At 39.9% G+C, this 19,204-nt stretch overlaps 1 protein-coding gene across 1 annotated transcript in view; it reads left to right on the forward strand.

The window, feature by feature from the left end:
* Positions 1-19,204, forward strand: part of LOC124615580 (laminin subunit alpha-1-like) — a 1,154,169-nt gene that overhangs the window by 1,113,488 nt on the left and 21,477 nt on the right. Inside the window, exons 36-39 of the mRNA XM_047143565.1 lie at positions 10,657-10,821; positions 10,900-11,048; positions 11,129-11,428; positions 11,535-11,694. Coding sequence (XP_046999521.1) covers positions 10,657-10,821; positions 10,900-11,048; positions 11,129-11,428; positions 11,535-11,694 — 774 coding nt within the window. The remainder of the gene's footprint in view (positions 1-10,656; positions 10,822-10,899; positions 11,049-11,128; positions 11,429-11,534; positions 11,695-19,204) is intronic.

A 19,204-nucleotide genomic window follows, 5' to 3' on the forward strand; every position in this document is an offset into this window, starting at 1 on the left:
TCTTTGTATCCTATTTGATTTGTTCTAGTTGTCATTTTCGTGTGTTGTTGTTCTTCTGTTTTCTTGTTGTGTGAGCATTCTTGTTAGCTGTGCTATTATGTCTTCTTCTATGTCTGTTGCATTTAAAGTTGCTGTTGTTTGTGTGTTGGTAGCCTTAATGCAGGTCTTAATCACTTTGGGTGGGAAAATATTAAATTTAATGGTATGTATAACACATAATTATTGTAACATACTCAATAGTCTGCCTACAAAGGTTGTCTCAGGAGAAATGGTCAGTAATCACATATGACAAGAATGATCATCTGAAGCAAAAAACAAAATATGGACAATGCCCCTTTCTAAATGGTTTCTGAGAAGGAACACATTAAAAATTAATTTTGTACGTTTTTCTTGAGTAACACAAAATCTGTGGCCTGTAGTGAAAACTTGTTGCAGAATAAACTGAAACTAAGTTAAATTTCCCTTAAAAAGGTCTTGCTCATTTTTTCTCAAGGGCTTACTGGTTGATAAAGAGAGTGAGAGAATACAGAAAATCTTGCGCAAAGTGCATGTGTTGAGGTGTATATAAGACAGTTCGTGGTAGTTTCTTGACTTGATAGACCACATGTCCTATATCAAATTATTCGTCCCGACTTTGTGCACACGATTATGGTATGTTGTAAACAATGACGATGTACTGAACAATAAAGGAAAAAAGTAACAATGTACATTAAATATGTTATATCTCGGAAACCATTCAGAATAGTGCATATGTCCACATGCAATTCATCATTATTGTCATATCCATGAATATTGATCATTCATCCTAGGACAACCTCTATATAATGTTTAATTTTTTATTTATTTGCTTAACCTGAACAGATTAATGCCTTCAGGAGTCTTCTACACCACACCAGAGTTTTGTATGTAATTACAAAACTGATTAAAGTCACAGTTACTAAAAAAATCAGAATGTTTTCGATATGATATACCGTATTTACTCGAATCCAAGCCACGCTTTTTTTTCCGGTTTTTGTAATCCAAAAAACCACCTGCGGCTTAGAATCGAGTGCAAAGCAAGCGGAAGTTCTGAAAAATGTTGGTAGGTGCCGCCACAACTAACTTCTGCTGTCGAATATATGTAGCACTACACAGACATGCTTTGTAGGCACAAAGATAAATACTGGCGCCAAAACCTCTGTGTCAGTAAATAAATAAAAAAAAACGGTGGAAGACGAGCTTTTTTTTTCTCCGCCCCGAGTTTCGACCACTGCATTTTCATACATTATCCAATGAAGTAAATACAAATTCCGTCTTGTTCATCTTCGAATGTATCAGAATTTCAATGTACTATGAAAATCCGACTGGCAAGACTGTTTGGGATGTTTGTCAATATGGCCAACTCTACGTTCTGAATTTTTTCCTACCTGTGAGAAGAGATGGTTGCTAATAGGAACCTGATGAAATGTGAATCACATGCAGTATTCTCTTCACCATAAGAATAATTCGAATATAAACATTTTGCCATGTATTCTTTCGTGTTTGCTGATATCTCATTTAAATCCTGTCTGCGTAATAAACTACGAAACTAGAGTGAGAAACAGCAAACACGGCAGAATATTCGTATCGTGTCATGTTTATATTCGTATTATTCTTATGCCTAATAGTGATACAATCAGAAATGAAGCACTGCAACTGACTAGATTTTTAAATCTAAGATGACTCTAATTTCTGTGCAGAATTTGATGTACTAAACAATTTTTTTATTTTTTTAAATTTTTTTAAATTGTAAGCGGCGGTAGCGCGCACAAAAGCAAGCCATGCCATGAGCGGCGACAGGCCGTAAACACGCACTATCAGAATGCGACAAACAATGCATGACACTGCACAGTAATGCATTTTCAGCTTAGTGATGTAAACACCTATAACAAAGAAAACGGCTTTAATCAGATCAAAGCAAAATAAGCAATTGATTCAAACGAGACGAAGCACGTGAAAAAGGAAGGGTACCCGTATAAATACGGACAGAGCGCCTGACGCATAGCAATGGCTACCTGGTAAAGCTTAACTGCTAAGCTTACGGCTCGAACCAAACTACTGTAGGTGTATCGTCATTCATTTTTTTCGACCTAAATTGTGTCTCATATTACAATGGACCAACTTTGTTTCGATTGGAAGTGCGGCCTAAAACTTTTCTCTCCCCTTGAATTTCGAGTCTCAAATTTCAGGTGCGGCTTAGATTCGGGAAATTTTTTTTTCTTTTATTTCGAGTCTCATTTTTCAGGTGTGGCTTGGATTCAAGTGCGGCTTAGATTCAAGTGCGGCTTAGATTCAAGTAAATATGATATCTTCTTCATCTCTCTGCCTGTTATGGCCTCTTGGTTGAAATTGGTGATTTTCCTTGGTCTTTCTAAACATCTTCTGCTCACTGTTTAATAATTATCACCAAGTTTAGTACTCTGTTGTCTTCCATTCTTATGACATAATACTTCCAGTTTTTTCTGTATTCCATAAACTGCTCATTAAGTTTCATGCTATCAGTTATTTTATGATGTCTACATTCACTCTCCTGTCAGACAGAATATACCCAGCTACTCTTCTTAGCAATCGGATCTCTAGTGCTTGTATTCATGGGAACAACTGTTTCTGCTGTTTTGTCCAGGAAAAAGGTCTAGGGAGCAGTAGTTACTATGAGCAGTAGTGGGTCAACAATAAGCTTGATCGTTTGGACTGCAATGCTGCCCTGTATAGTAAATGCTGAGCTGAAGAATTTTTAATGACGTTGTCATCTCAAGAAAGAATTTTTTGCAACTACCACATTTCATAAACAATTTCATAGAAAAAATTAGCACAGTAAAGTAGCCGAAATTTTCTACGACCTGACAAAGGCTTTTGATTCTGTAAATCATTCCTTGCTAATCCACAAACTAGAAAAATATGGGGATTAAGGTTGCAGTACTTCAGTGGCTTACTTCTTACTTATCTAATAGAAAACAAAGAACAATCATCCCTTCAAATGGTGTAAACTACCATTCAGACTGGAAAACAATAACACAGGGTGTTCCGCAAGGTTTGATCCTCGGTCCAGTTCTCTTTCTATTGTATGTCAATGACTCACATTAAACATAAATTCACCATCCGTTCTGTTTGCTGATGACATATCTGTCTTGATAGAAAGCGAAGAAACAGAAACGATTCCTGGTAAATTAGACAGGCTAGAGTCATGGTTCCAGTTAAATGGTCTGAAGCTTAACATATCAAAAACAAACTTGATTCAATTCAGAACCAAACCGTCAAAAGACCAGGAAATTAGTATAAATCATAAAAGTTAAGAATTAACAGAAGTGCATTCTGGCAAATTTCTAGATCTACACATTGATAAGAATTTAAACTGGAACACACATATTGAGTACCTGCGCTGCAAACTGGGTAGCTTTGCATATGCCACGGATATACAGGGTGGCACATCAAATGAGTTACCATTTTGTTTTTGAATATAAACTTTATTGTCAATACAATCTGAAAGGAACATATACTACAATTAAGAGCCGTCGATGGAGATTTGTTCTAACTCAGCACACGCTCAATATGTCCAACATTTTGTTTCCTAACTTCCTTCAAATGAACACTGAAGTTAGTGATTACCCTATGGCACATGTCTTCCTTAATTTCACGGCAAGCTTGAAGAGTAAGTAATCACGTGGACGTTTCTGGAAAAATTTTTTCTTTAGGTACCCCCAAAGAAAAAAGTCTCATGGATTGAGGTCTCGACTATTGGGGAGCCAATTTTGTGCGTCATTGAAGCGATCTGGAAACCTGAGTGAAATGATCCACATGTCGAAATGCTCGTGTAAAAACTCCAACACAGTGTTTGCGGTATGTGGCCTTGCTCCATCTTGCATGAACCACTGCGTGTTGAAGGGCAAGGGAGTAGCAAGAAGCTGTGGAATGAAGCTATTGTGAAGCATGCTCAAATAATGCTTGCTTTTCACAGTTTCTTCAAAGAAAAAGGGTTCCAATAAGTCCGTGACTGGAAATTGCTGCCCACGCTGTAATCCTCGGAGCATAATGTTGTCGTTCGTGAAGCACTTGTGGGTTTTTAGTGGCCCAAAAGCGTACGTTTTGTTTGTTTACCACACCATCTAAATGAAAATGCACCTCATTTGAAAAACAAACGTTGAGAGTTTCTTCCCTATCCTCCGCCCACTGAGCAAACAGTAGTCTCTGCTGCTTGTGTTCTTCAGTGAGCTTCTGTGCACAGGTCATCCTGTATGGGTACATATGGAGGTCACTTTTAAGAATGCATTGAACGGAGTGTCTGGCTATTCCCAGTTGCAGTGCTGCCTTTCTACATGATTTCCAAGGACTTGTCTGTACAGCATCTCGTACCGCTTCAATATTCTGTGGCGAACAAACAGGCTTAGGCCGAGGTCGCTTTGCTTCCAATACTGTTCCTTCCTGTACAAATTTATCATACAACCTGTGGATGGTCTTCTTGCAAGGGACCCATTGTGTGTTAAACTGTTGTCGAAAATACCTCTGAGTCACAACAAGGCTTTTCGTTTCATGAAAAAGTAACACAATTGCCAATCGTTGCTGTGTCGTCAGTCTTCCATTGTCAGCTATTGCTGCTTACTAGTCTCCTAGTGGCAGTATTGTGAATTACATGTCATTTCGTAACTCATTTGTTTTTCCAAGCTCCGCTGATACTGCTGTAGAGATCCCAGCGGGATACTTAATGTGCGTCATAAATGGTGAAAGAAACAATTGGTAACACATTTCGTGCACCACCCTGTATTATCAAGTACTACTAACATGTTCACTCGGAAAGTAGCATATCTAAGTTACTTTGAATCAGTGATAAGATATGGCATTAATTTCTGGGGGAGCTCCAATAATATATATCGTGTACTGAAGATCCAGAAGAAAATTATCGGAAATATTTGCACTGCACAGCAAAGAGAATCATGCCGTCCATTATTACAGAAACTAAAAATTTTGACTGCCCCCTCCTTATACATATACGAGCTAATGATATTTTTACACAACAAACCGGAATTGTTCATTGAAAACCAATTTGATCATCCATACAGTACAAGGAATAAAGATAATTTTATGCTTCCTGCCCATAGATTGAAATTATATGCCCAGACCCCACAATATATGGGCATGAAAGTCTACAACAAACTTGAGGGCAAAAACATCCTAAACATGGAACTAGTGCTACTAAAAAAGAAGTTACATGAAATTCTTATACACAAATGTTATTACTCATTAGAAGAGTTCATGGAAGATGAACTGATAATTTGAGCAGAATCCAACTGCAAATTAGCATTATATTGTGAAGTGTATGTTATGAGACTAATAAATCATAATTCACAAGTCACAATCATTTATCTCCTGTTCAATGAAGGTTATCACTAAAGCCAAGTACTGGTTTAGTACCTAGGCTGGGCAATGGATTATAAGGTCAGGATCAGTTTTTAGATGGTGGACTGCAGTTCTTTCTGCAGATATAAGGTTAGCTTACATCTGCAGAATGGACTACAGTCCACCATCTAAAAACTAATCCCAACCTTATAATCCTACCTGTGGACAAAGGCTCCACCACTGTTGTTCTGAACCACAAGGATTACCTGGCAGAAGGACAACACCAGCTGTCAGACACTTCCACATACAATCCTTGCCACAGTGACCCCATTCCAGTAATCCAGCAGGATCTCCAGTCACTACTCAAATTCTTAGGCCCATCCCAGAACCTCTCCCCAGTGTCTATCTCTCTACTTACCACTACCACTCCCCACACTCCTACCTTCTACATGCTTCCTAAAGTCCATAAACTTAACCGTCCAAGACGCCCCATTGTGGCCGGTTACTGTGCCCCCACTGAGAGAATCTCTGCTCTCGTAGGCCAATACCTTCAACCTATTACCTGGAACCTACCATCCTATAGAAAAGATACCAAACGTTTCCTCCACTGACTCTGCGTAGTTCCTGTCCCTTTACCACATGGTGCCCTGCTCATCATTATTGAAGCCACCACCCTGTACACTAACAGTCCTAATGTCCATGACATTACCGCTACTGAACACTATCTTTCCCAACGCCCAACAGATTCCAAACCAACAACCTCCTTCCTAGTCACCATGACCAACTATATCCTCATCCACAACTACTTCTCCTTTGAAGACATTACTTACAAACAAATCCAGGGTACTGTATGGGCACCTGAATGGCATTATCCTATGCCAACCTATTCGTGGGCCTTGTAGAGGAATCCTTCCTAAAAACCCAAACCCCAAACTTGTCACCTGGTTCATATTCAAAGATGACATCTTTGCTATCTGGATCAAAGGTGTGGACACCCTATTCACATTCCTCCAGAACCTCAACTACTTCTCCCCCATTTGCTTCACCTGGTCCTACTGAACCCAACAAGCTATCTTCCTAGACACTGACCTCCACCTCAAAGATTGCTAAATCAGTACCTCCGTTCATATCAAACCTACTAACCACCAGCAATACCTCCACTTTGACAGCTGCCACCCATTCCGTACCAAGAAGTCCCTTCCGGACAGCCTAGCCACCAGTAGTCATCACATCTGCAGTGATAAACAGTCCCTTTCAAAATATACTGAGGGCCTCACTGAAGCCTTCACTGAGCGTAATTATCTCCCAACCTTGTACAAAAGCAAATCTTTCTTGCCTTACTTTTCCAGTCTCCAACTACCTCCCAAAGTCCCAGTGTCTGGCCACAGAGGAGCAATCCCCTTGTAACTCAGTGCCACCCAGGACTGGAACAACTAATTACATTCTCTGTCAGGGTTTCGATTACCTCTCGTTGTGCCCTGAAATGAGGAATGTCCTGCCCACTACCCTTCCCACCCCTCCCACAGTGGTATTCCGCCATCCACTGAACCTACACAATATACTTGTCCATCCTTACACAACCTCTGCTCCCATCTCTTACCTCATGGCCCATACTCCTGTAATAGACCTAGATGCAAGACCTGTCTCATGCATCCTCCCACCACCAGCTACTACAGTCCGGTCACTAACATCACCTATCCCATCAAAGGCAGGGCTAACTGTGAAACCAGTCATGTGGTCTACAAGCTAAGCTGCAACCACTGTGCTGCATTCTATGTAGGCATGACAACCAACAAGCTGTCTGTCTGCATGAATGCCCACCAACAAACTGTGGCCGAGAAACAAGTGGACCACTCTGTTGCTGAACATGCTGCCAAACATGATATCCTTCATTTCAATCACTGCTTCACAGCCTGTGCCATATGGATCCTTCCCACAAACACCGGCTTTTCTAAATTGCTCAGGTGGAACCTTTCCCTGCAATACATTCTAAGTACCGTAACCCTCCTGGCCTCAATCTTTGTTAGTCTCTGTCCTCACTCATCCAGCCCCTTCCCTGTTCCCAGTCCAGCACTACACAGCCATCATTCCACCACCACACCCAGTCTTTTTATTTCTCTCCTTTTCTGCAACTTCTCCCCTCTCCCCCCTTCCCCCTCCACACCTCACTCCTGCCCTCTGTCTAACCTGCAGCGCTTCACTGTCTGCCACCCCCACCATACTATCCCTCCCCCTCCCCGCCCCAGCCTCCTTCTTACCCCCACCCAGTCACCACTCTGTGTGTGTGTGTGTGTGTGTGTGTGTGTGTGTGTGTGTGTGTGTCATTGACGAAGGCTTTAATGCCCGAAAGCTTTAATTGCAAGAGTCTTTTTGTTGTGCCTGTCTCAGACTCAGCATCTCTGCTATATGGTGATAATATTGTTACATTCCGTCCTGAATTTTCTGTTGTTTGAATCTCTTATGTTCATAAATTTATGACAATTTCTGATGAATGTTATGTTTCCCCCTTTCTCCAATTCTATTCTGGAGAAATGAGATGTAACCTAAATCCTGCTACACTTAACACATCTCTACCTGTGGTCACATGATGTTCAGAGAGGCAGATTGTGTCAACTGGGGCTGACTACTCACAACTCATCAATGCAGATAAGTACTTCATTAATTTTACTTCTTATCCATCAGATATTTCAATGCAAGAATGCAGCTGCAAGAATATCGCTGGCTGAAAGGATTATAGAAGGGTCCTCTTTCTCCACTTGCTCTGCGGAGCACTATGAAGAAGTTGGAATCAACTGAGGAGTTGGGCTCGGCTCTGGGAAGAGGCTGACGAGCGGTTGCACCAGAGGTAGTTTGATGAAATTGCTGTTGCTACAGCAGATAACACTGCGTGCAGTTCTCAGTCATCAGGCAGTGTGCGTGCTGTGTCATGACAGTTGAACATCCCGTGGTCTCTGTATGGAAGGTACTTCGAACCATTCTCAAATGGTATCCATACAAGATCCATATCGTACAGCTGCTTGGACTAGGACGCACAATGATATGTTGACTTCACTCTCCACTTTCTCACAAGGACTGAAGTTGATGAGGGCTGCCCCTGGACCATCCTATGGACAGATGAAGCTCATTTTTCTCTGACGAGTGAGGTGGACACGTATACAATTGCTGAGTGGAAGGATCTTAATATACTGTCATTGTGCATGCAGTTCCTCTGTATGGTGAATGTGTCACCATACGGTGTGGCTTCACGGCTATGCTCACCATGTTTTGAACACATTGATGCTCAAGATCCAAAGATGTGCAGTGTGAGTGGCTAGCATTACTGCAATATGCATTGCCAGCATATCATGCCCAACCTACAGGAGAGAGATGCATTGAACTCAACAGTTTTTATGCAAGATGAGGCCCTACTGCAAATCGCTCGCGAAGTTCATCTGCTTCTCAGAAACACATTTGGAAATATTGAATTATCAGCCAATAATTTTGAAATGCTTGACCAGCACAATCACCTGATCTCACTCCCTGTGATTTCTGGTTCTGAGGGTAACTGAAGTACAAGATTTACCAGTGGAACATCACACATGTGCTGATCTAAAGCGCAGACTAAAGCGCAGAATATTAACAGAGGTAACCAACATACCTACGGACATGCTTTGTTCTGCTGTACAGAACGCAATCCTGCACTTTCAGACTCTTCTGGACACCTTTTGTAGCAATAATGGTACTGATATATAATGGTATGATGTACCGTAACAGCAAATTAAAAGTGTTTCAATTGAATTGATTCTGCATTATACCTCTGTTGTGTAAGGTCTTTCTGCAACGTTAAGTTTTCTCAAGTCTTTCTTTTCTTTTCCAACCATCTCAAGGTGTTTTTTTAATTTTAAAATAAAGTTAGAAATGTTCTTCATTGGCCTGCTATCATTCATTCTGTACATAAGACCACAAAATTTTAATTTCGTCTTTCTTATTGTGTTTGTGATTGTTCCTATGTTTCTTTGTAGATCTTCATTTCTCCTCTTTATCCAGTTGTTATCTTTGTTCTTTTGTGATTCAAAAATTTTTCTGAGTGTTTTCCTTTCTTTCTTCTCCAGTTTGTCTTGATCACCTCATTTGTATGGTACGTGTTAACCAACTATTGTGATGAAAGTAATGATTTTTGTTTCATACCCAGAGGCAAGGCTGATCTATCGTAAAAACCTCTCCTGGCCAACCACAGTAGATTTTCATCATCCATATATTTACTCAAATGGTTTTTCAAATAGCTAAAGCACTGTAAAACAAGGAGTCTGGTTTTACTTATCATGTTTTCACTATGTTTCTGAAATCATTTAGCTGGATTACATTGATGTAGGAATCATATTTGAATTATGTAAAAATATGAATATTATTATTTTGAGTTTGTCTACATATTCACTGTTGTGATTTTCCCATTCTTTTTGTGTTATTACTTTTTGTTATAGCTCCAATATGAATTGCTATACACCACATAGAGGAGACATTGAGTGGCAGACAGGCACATTGAATACACACTGCTGGATATTATTTAGCTAAATACATATGGAATCTTTATTCAGTCCACCTCTCTGCCACTCAATGCCTCCTCTATGTGATGTCCCTTTAATATTGCTATCATTCTGTCCCAGATTTTCCATTGTTTGTTGTAGTTCCTTGTGACTCAGAATTATTTAAATTCATTTCTTTGGCTGCTTTCAGTTTACTGTAAAGTTTTCAGAAGTGCATTTATTTAATGAGTTCCTGTAAAGTTCTGAAAAATGTTATGCAGTTTTCATACAAAAAAAAAAAAGAAAGAAATGTAGTAAGCCTGCTGTGGTTTTGTATTTTCTTCTTGGCTTGCTTATATATAATTGTTGAATTTTTCTGGGTTCATATTTATTGTGCATGTTTCATGCTGCATCAGTGATATATTTGAGTAATTGTTACAACTGAAAAATACAGCACTATTAAGTCATATGCTGTTGCAGCTGCAAAAATGTGGATTTATATAAGAAACAGAAGTATTTAGAGGAAAAAATTCTGATCTATTTCTCTGAGAATTTTGGGTTATGCAGCACTGGAATAGAAAATGTGCATAACCTAATGCAGATATAAGTAATGCAGTAAATGAAATGTATCTCAAAATGAAAATTATTTCATGAAATATGACATTAAGTATGTGAATTTTGCTTGTATCAGTGGCTTCAATGTCATTAATTTTGTTGCTGTATGAAAGGTCATAAAATTGCAGGCTATAATTGTGTTGGTGCTTTTCACTTTCATTTTTAATGCATTATGAAATCTCTGTTGCAGATCCGTCTCTCTATTACTAGCAATGCTAATAATGGTTGTGTGCGATCTTATAAACCTAAAACTCTGGTTCCTACTATTACAACATCAATTATTTTAAATTATGCTGTTGATTCAGATGAGAAGGATGCATTGCTGTTCTACCTGTCAAGCAGTAATTCCTCATCAGTAAGTCAGAATGATATACACTTGCATATTGTAATCCAGAGTAATTTGTATAAAAATACTTTTTAATTTCAATTCTAGAAAGATTTCATAGCGCTCGAGATGGTAAACAGAAAAATTCGTTTTCTTTGGGATGTTGGAGGTGGAGTGGGAATTATCACACACCCCAGAAAAATAGAAACAGCTGTTCTCAAGGAAGACAAGAACTGGTATCGCATAGAGGTGGAGAGGTACAACTTACATTCACTGTTGTTGAATTCCATTCATTTGAAACAGTGTCATATGACATTAAATATTGTGTTCCTTACAGGACTAGCAACATAGCAAAACTTGCTGTTAGGCATCAAGTTTTACCTGATGGATCACCAGAATACAGTGGTGATCCTCAAACAAACAGTACTGCTCCAGGATTTGGACGTTTAGATGTTGGAGCAGATGATGTTGTTTGGATTGGAGGCTTACCACCATACATTCCTGTTCCACCACAGTTGCTCAGTGCAAGAAAAAAGTTTGTCGGGTGTTTGCATCGAGTTGTTCTTGATGGAAGACCAATAGGATTGTGGAACTTTAACAGTGAAATCAAAGGAAGTTGTACAGCTTGCATTGAAGGGTTAGTTGTATTTTGGTGGACACAGTGTAATTTTATCCAGTTTAATAAATAATGAATTAATTAAAGATAATTCTTTTTAAAAATTCTCATTCTTTTTGTTTCACAGGGTTGAAGAATCACGAGATGAGCAATCATACAGGTTCACTGGTGATGGATATGCCATACGAGATGCTACTTTGTATGATAAATATGCTTTCAGTATATCACTGAAAATCCGGACGTTGGATGAAAATGCACTGATATTCATGGCTGTTAACAAAAATAAGGTACCATTAAGTGCTCATAACAAAAATAATAATGACAACAATTAACCCTAGCTCTGTGCCTTTCTTAGACGAAAATTTACTGCATTTTGGTTGGTGAACTCAATTTACTGCTGCCATGTTATCTCTTGTAGTTGTGATATCTCACTCTTTCTTTAATTTTATCTGCCAGAATATGGCGGGCAAAAGCAAGAATGTGGATGTGGGCACTCTCAGTTGTTTGCAGTGGCTGCCAGTTTCAACCCCACCCACCCATTCCAACCCAGTTATGAGTCCCCTTTCCAACTCCCATACCCTTCTATCACCACTCTTTCCAAATGGAAATGCACTCGGCAATGAGGCCTGCTGGTGACTTTGTGTGTTGTAATTGTGTATGTTGAGGTCTTCTTTGTAGTAAAATGAGAGTTAGTGAGAAGAAAATGGCCAAGAAGTAGTTAAGATGCTCAAAACAAAAATATAATAAAGCTTTCCACTTTAAATCACAGTCAAAAGAAAGTTACTTGTTACTGAAAAATAAAGCAGCACTCAGTTTCTGCTTTGTAATATAAAATTACTGGACTGGGATGTTGTGGAGCTTCGTAGTCCATCCTTATGCCACCTCCAGCCCCAACCCCTGCCCACAGGGATCATTCCTGTGGAAGACCCAGGTGCAGTACCTGCCCAATCCACCACACGCAGCACTTTCTAGTCGCAGACTTATCCTACCCCATCAGAGGCTAGGGCACCTGTGTAGGCAGCCATGCCATATACCACTTCCGGTGCAATCATTGCAGAGCTTTTTATATTAGTATGACTACCATCCATCTGCATAGCAGGATGAATTGCCACCACCTAACTGTAGCCAATAACAAAGTGGACCACCCTGTGGCACAGCACACAGCGGAATATAACACGCTTGATTTTAGTGGCTGCTTCACAAGCTGGGCCATCTGGATTCTCCCCTCCACCACTAGCTTTTCTGATCTGTGCAGATGGGAGTTATCCTTACAACACATTCTCCTCTCCCGAAATTATCTCTGCCTTCACGTACAATAACCTATTGTCCTCACACCCTTCATCCAACAGTTTCTGTCCTCCTTTGTTCTGTCACTCCTCCCATTTCAAGTTTCCCATCCCTATTGTGCCCCCACATTCTCCCAATGCCACCAGCCGTTTCCCCTCTTTGCTGCTCTCCTTTTCCCTGCCTCCCCCCTTCCTCCCTCACAATCTGCCAGATGCCATGTCAAGCTGCCTTGTCTAATCACGATGTAGTCCCTGCACGCCCTGTCAGGTAATGCTGGCTCTTCTACTGCTATCCGTTCCCTTTCCGTGCCCCACTCTCCATTGCGTTATGGCCACACTGATCAGAGAGAGTTGTCATATATGTGTGAGGTGTGCTTGCTTGTGGGAATGTGTGTGTTTTCTTTTCTTTTCTGTTGAAGACTTTGGCTGAAAGCTAAATGAGTAACAGTCTTTTCATTGTGCCTGTCTGCAACTCATCATGTCATCTTTATGATGATCAGCAGTCTGTCCTTTTCATAACATTTTTGATATTCCAACCTGTACTCCCCCTTTTTTGATTTAATGAGAAAAAAGTTAAAAAAAAATTGGTATATGCCAGGAAATACCAGGAGAATACTATGTTATGTTGTAAACCACAAGTAATATATTGAGAGCTCACAGTTTGAGGCATTGGCAGTTTACATCTTTCCTGGAAGAACTTGATTGTGAAAATAGTAATGTGCCTTATTTTTCGGAAGTATGCTGGTTGAGTAGAGGTGTTGTTTTCCTATGGATTTCCAAGGTGTGTAAAGACGGAACACTTTTCAGGGACATGAAAGAAAAGATAGTAAAAGAATTATCTCTTACTGGGGATAAGATATTGAATTTCTAATTTAACTGACCAAACACACACAATACTAATTTTCTCTTGAAACCAAAATGGTGTCAAGCACTTTGATAATTACCTCATGTTTGCGCAGTAAATTTGCATTGAAGACAAAGAAACTTTCAGAATATTCATGTGTGAGATTTCCAAACATTAGATTAATTGTAAATGGAAAAAATATGCTAAAGGAGACACTGAATAAACGTTTCTATGAATTTGTTACTGTGCTACAGGCTATGAGAGAATGCTTGCTTGACAATGGATTTAGTGATGTAAATCAGTTTGAATTTGAATTTAATATTTTTGCAACTACTTTTGTAGTAGACATTGGAAAGGTGTCTCCTGAAATAATGTTGCAGCTCATTGTCTTTCATTCTGTGCTCAGCTTAATGACACCACCCTTTAGGAAAGATGGCAGCCAGCATAAGGAATGTTCACAGGTTACTAGTGATACTTTGTGGCATCTATATAGACCATCCTTGTTGTAGGCACTGTAAGACCTGCTGGGGAGTGAGATCCTGCTTGACCCATTTTAGTGCCATTGCTCCACTGATGGGAAATCTATGTAATGTGTGTTGATATAGAAACAGACTGTGTCATATAAGGTCAATAATGGGCCTGTGCCAATAAGAGTAGTGCGACAGTGCTTCAGCATCAGCCTGCTGGTGAAGTAAATCTTGTGGTTGCAGACACTCAGACATAATACCCACCATTACATGCAATGCACAGTTCTCCTTGTATTTTGCAAAATGCCAGAAAATAGTTAGGTGACAGATCCATTAGTCCGCCTCTGTAGCTCAGTGGTCAACACGTCTGACTGACATGCAGAGGACCTGGTTTCGACTGCTAGAGATTTTTCCTTGGTGGGGGACTGGAAGGGGGTGCACTCAGCCTTGTAATGCCAACTGAGGAGCTACTTGAGTGACATGTAGTGGCTGCAATGTCAAGTATCCAACAACTGCAGGGAGAATGGTGATCTTTGTCCCAATTGTAACTGTGTGGGTCTGAATGCAGAACTTTTACTTCCTTCCCCTTTTTTTTTTTTAAGACACTGCACTACCGAGTTTTTTTGGAGACATTGGGAATTCATTCTGATGGAATGACGCTATTGGAAAGCACTGGCTGCCAAATTGATGGCCTTCCAAGTGTGTAGTTTCCTGAGCAGCATATGGGCAAAGCTGCTACTTCAAGAATACATATGCACTGCACAAGTTGTGCATTTAAATGGGATATTTTTTGTAACTGATTTAGGAGATCGGTGACTGTCACAGCATGTCAGCATTTGATAGGAATATGGTATAAAAATTTATGTTATCTGAAATTATTTCAAGGTATTCATCACAGGCAAATTATCAATGGCCAGTGAATGTGCTTAGTTGGATATGTGCTTTCTTTGCTTAGATGTGACCTTTGTTTAGAAAAATTAATACTTGTGATGGTTTCACCATGGTCTAGATTACTGTAGAACAGCTAAAATGAGATTGAATAGTTAGGAAATTGTAAACAAAAATCCTGTGGATTCATTTAATATACTGCAGTCCATATTTAATAGTGCAAAACAATTGTTAGAGGCTACAGAAGTGGTAAGAAATCCTTTCATCATGACTGAATGGATTTTGAAATCAAGTGATTGACATAGTGAAGTTACAGCACTGTAGAATGTAATGATGTAGGTGAAACTGGTGTCAGCTTGAAAAATGGCGTCCTGGGTATCAGTCTGGAACATGATAGGGAGATGCAAGATTGCAGTATTTGTAACCATTCACTGAAGAAAGGCAGTGTTTATCTCGGTGGAGGGTGATGATTTGGAGTACTTTTGGCTGTGTTGGCATACTCTGGAAGTGCATTTAACTCAATAGTAGTAGCAGTGACACCTGTCATGGGGTTTGTAGGAGTTTTGGCATAAAGCTGTATGTGATACAAGGACATTAACAATAAAAAAATCAGAGCCTGCTACCACAAAAAGAACTGAGCACCATCTCTATGAGGACTTAACTTGTACTGCTGAGTGGGGGTTGGAGTTCATACAAATGATTAATTTACTATTGACAGAACTTTCATAATAGTCAGGTTTACATGTTTGTGTGCTCGACAGTGTACTTCCTTGTCTGGCAAAAGAATAACTACATCGCAAATAAAGGAGTCAGCATAGTAGTGTTTACATTGCGTGTTTGACACATGAAATTATACACCGACGAGCCAAAATGTTATGACCACTGCCCATCGTGATGTTGGATGCCACTTGGTGGCATTGTGGGCATGTGATGCAGTAAGTGGGCTTGTGACACAGTAACAAAAGTATGTTAGTGGAGCAGACATGGTCAGAGGATCACCCTAATGAAGATATGAGCTGCAAATGGGGCAATCCATTGAGATAAGTGACTTCAGCAAAGTACAGATTATTAATACGCAGAGCCTCTGAACAAGTATCTTGAAAATGTTGAATCTGGTCGATTGATCATGCTCTACTGTTGTGAACATCTACGTAAAGAGGCAGAAAGACAGTAAAACTACCACTAGGAGCTAAATGGTGGATGTCCATGACTCTTCACAGAATGTGGGGTTTGAAGCCTTGTCTGCTCTGTAAAGAAGGATGGATGTTGATCTATGGCATATCTGTCAGAAGAGCACAATGTTGGTGCTGACGCAAGTGTTTTGGAGCACATTGTTCATCGTACATTCTTGAACATGGAGCTCCGCAGCAGACCATACATGTTGACATGTTGACCCAACGACACTCTCGATTATGATTGCAGTCGGCATGGGACCATTGGAATTCAACTGTCGATAAATGGAAATGTGTTGGCTCTTAGGGTGAATCACATTTTTGCTACACTACGTCAATGGAATTCAAGAGTAGGAAAAGGGAGAGAAGGAAACATAGTAGGTGAATATGGATTGGGGGAAAGAAATGAAAGAGGAAGCTGTCTGGAAGAATTTTGCACAGATCATAACTTAATCATAGCTAACACTTCATTCAAGAATCATAAAAGAAGGTTGTACTGTACACATGGAAGAATCCTGGAAATACTAGAAGGTATCAGATAGATTATATAATGGTAAGACAGAGATTTAGGAACCAGGTATTAAATTGTAAGACATTTCCAGGGGCAGATGTGGACTCTGACCACAATCTATTGGTTATGAGCTGTAGATTAAAACTGAAGAAACTGCAAAAAGGTGGGAATTTAAGGATATGAGATGTGGACAAACTGATTAAACCAGAGGTTGTACAGAGTTTCAGGGAGAACATAAGGGAACAATTGTCACAAATGGGGGAAAGAAATACAGTAGAAGAAGAATGGGTAGCTCTGAGGGATGAAGTAGTGAAGGCAGCAGAGGATCAAGTAGGTAAAAAGACGAGGGCTAGTAGAAATCCTTGGGTAACAGAAGAAATATTGAATTTAATTGATGAAAGGAGAAAATAAAAAAATGCAGTAAATGAAGCAGGCAAAAAGGAATATAAACGTCTCAAAAATGAGATCGACAGGAAGTGCAAAATGGCTACGCAGGGATGGCTGGAGGACAAATGTAAGGATGTAGAGGCTTATCTCACTAAGGGTAAGATAGATACTGCCTACAGGAAAATTAAAGAGACCTTTGGAGAAAAGAGAACCACTTGTATGAATATCAAGAGCTCAGATGTAAACCCAGTTCTAAGCAAAGAAGAGAAAGCAGAAAGATGGAAGGAGTATATAGAGGGTCTATACAAGGGTGACGTGCTTTAGGACAATATTCTGGAAATGGAAGAGAATGTAGATGAAGACGAAATGGGAGATACAATACTGCGTAAAGAGTTGACAGAGCACTGAAAGACGTGACTCAAAACAAGGCCCTGGGAGTAGACAACATTCCATTAGAGCTACTGACGGCCTTGGGAGAGCCAGTCCTGACAAAACTCTACCATCTGGTGAGCAAGATGTATGAGATAGGCGAAATACCGTCAGACTTCAAGAAGAATTTAATAATTCCAATCCCAAAGAAAGCAGGTGTTGACAGATGTAAAAATTACCGAACAATCAGTTTAATAAGCCACAGCTGCAAAATACTAATGTGAATTCCTTACAGACGAATGGAAAAACAAGTAGAAGCCAACCTTGGGGAAGATCAGTTTGGATTCCGTGGAAATATTGGAACATGTGAGGCAATACTGACCTTACGACTTATCTTGAAGAAAGATTAATACTCTCTTTCAAATTCTAAAGGTGGCAGGGGTAAAATACAGGAGCGAAAGGCTATTTACAATTTGTACAGAAACCAGATGGCAGTTATAAGAGTCGAGGTGCATGAAAGGGAAGCAGTGGTTGGGAAGGGAGTGAGACAGGGTTGTAGCCTCTCCCTGATGTTATTCAATCTGTATATTGAGCAAGCAATAAAGGAAACAAAAGAAAAATTCAGAGTACGCATTACAATCCATGGAGAAGAAATAAAAATGTTGAGGTTCGCCGATGACATTGTAATTCTGTCAGAGACAGCAAAGGACTTGGAAGAGCAGTTTAATGGAATGGACAGTGTCTTGAAAGGAGGATATAAGATGAACATCAACAAAGCAAAACGATGATAATGGAATGTAGTCGAATTAAGTCGCGTGATGCTGAGGGAATTAGATTAGGAAATGAGACACTTAAAGTAGTAAATGAGTTTTGCTATTTGGGGAGCAAAATAACTGATGATGGTCAAAGTAGAGAGGATATAAAATGTAGACTGGCAATGGCAGGAAAAGCGTTTCTGAAGATGAGAAATTTGTTAACATCGATTATAGATTTAAGTGTCAGGAAGTCGTTTCTGAAAGTATTTGTATGGAGTGTAGCCATGTACGGAAGTGAAACATGGACTATAAACAGTTTGGACAAGAAGAGAATAGAAGCTTTCGAAATGTGGCGCTACAGAAAAATGCTGAAGATTAGATGGGTAGATCACATAACTAATGAGGAGGTATTGAATAGGATTGGGGAGAAGAGAAGTTTGTGGTACAACTTGACTAGAAGAAGGGATCGGTTGGTAGGACATGTTCTGAGGCACCAAGGGATCACAAATTTAGCATTGGAGGGCAGCGTGGAGGGTAAAAATTGTAGAGGGAGACAAAGAGGTGAATACACTAAGCAGATTCAGAAGGACGTAGGTTGCAGTAAGTACTGGGAGATGAAGAAGCTTGCACAGGATAGAGTAGCATGGAGAGCTGCATCAAACCAGTCATCAATGTAAGTGGTGGCTTGAAACATGCAGTGTGCCATGGGTGAAGGCTGATGGGAGCATAATTATGCTATGGGAGACATTCTCCTGCACGTGCAAGGGACCTGTGGTAGTAATCGAAGACAAGCTGGCAACTGCAAACCACGTGCATCCCTTCACCCGTTGTCTTTCTCAGTGGCAATTTCATCTTTCATCAGCATAATTGTCTGTGTCTTGGAGCCAGAACAACGCTACAATTGTTTGAGGAACATTACAGTGAACTTTTGTTGATGTCTGTGACCATATTCACCTGATGTAAATCCTGTGAAACCTATCTGGGTTGCTCTCAAGCACCATCACTTTGTACACAAATCAGCATCCCATTATTTACATGAATTACATGACATGCCACATACCTCCACAGACCTACCACCAAACTATCAGATCTCTGATATGCAGAATCAGTGATGTATT

This window comes from Schistocerca americana, chromosome 5 (assembly GCF_021461395.2).
Source record: "Schistocerca americana isolate TAMUIC-IGC-003095 chromosome 5, iqSchAmer2.1, whole genome shotgun sequence".
NCBI classification, from domain to species: domain Eukaryota; kingdom Metazoa; phylum Arthropoda; class Insecta; order Orthoptera; family Acrididae; genus Schistocerca; species Schistocerca americana.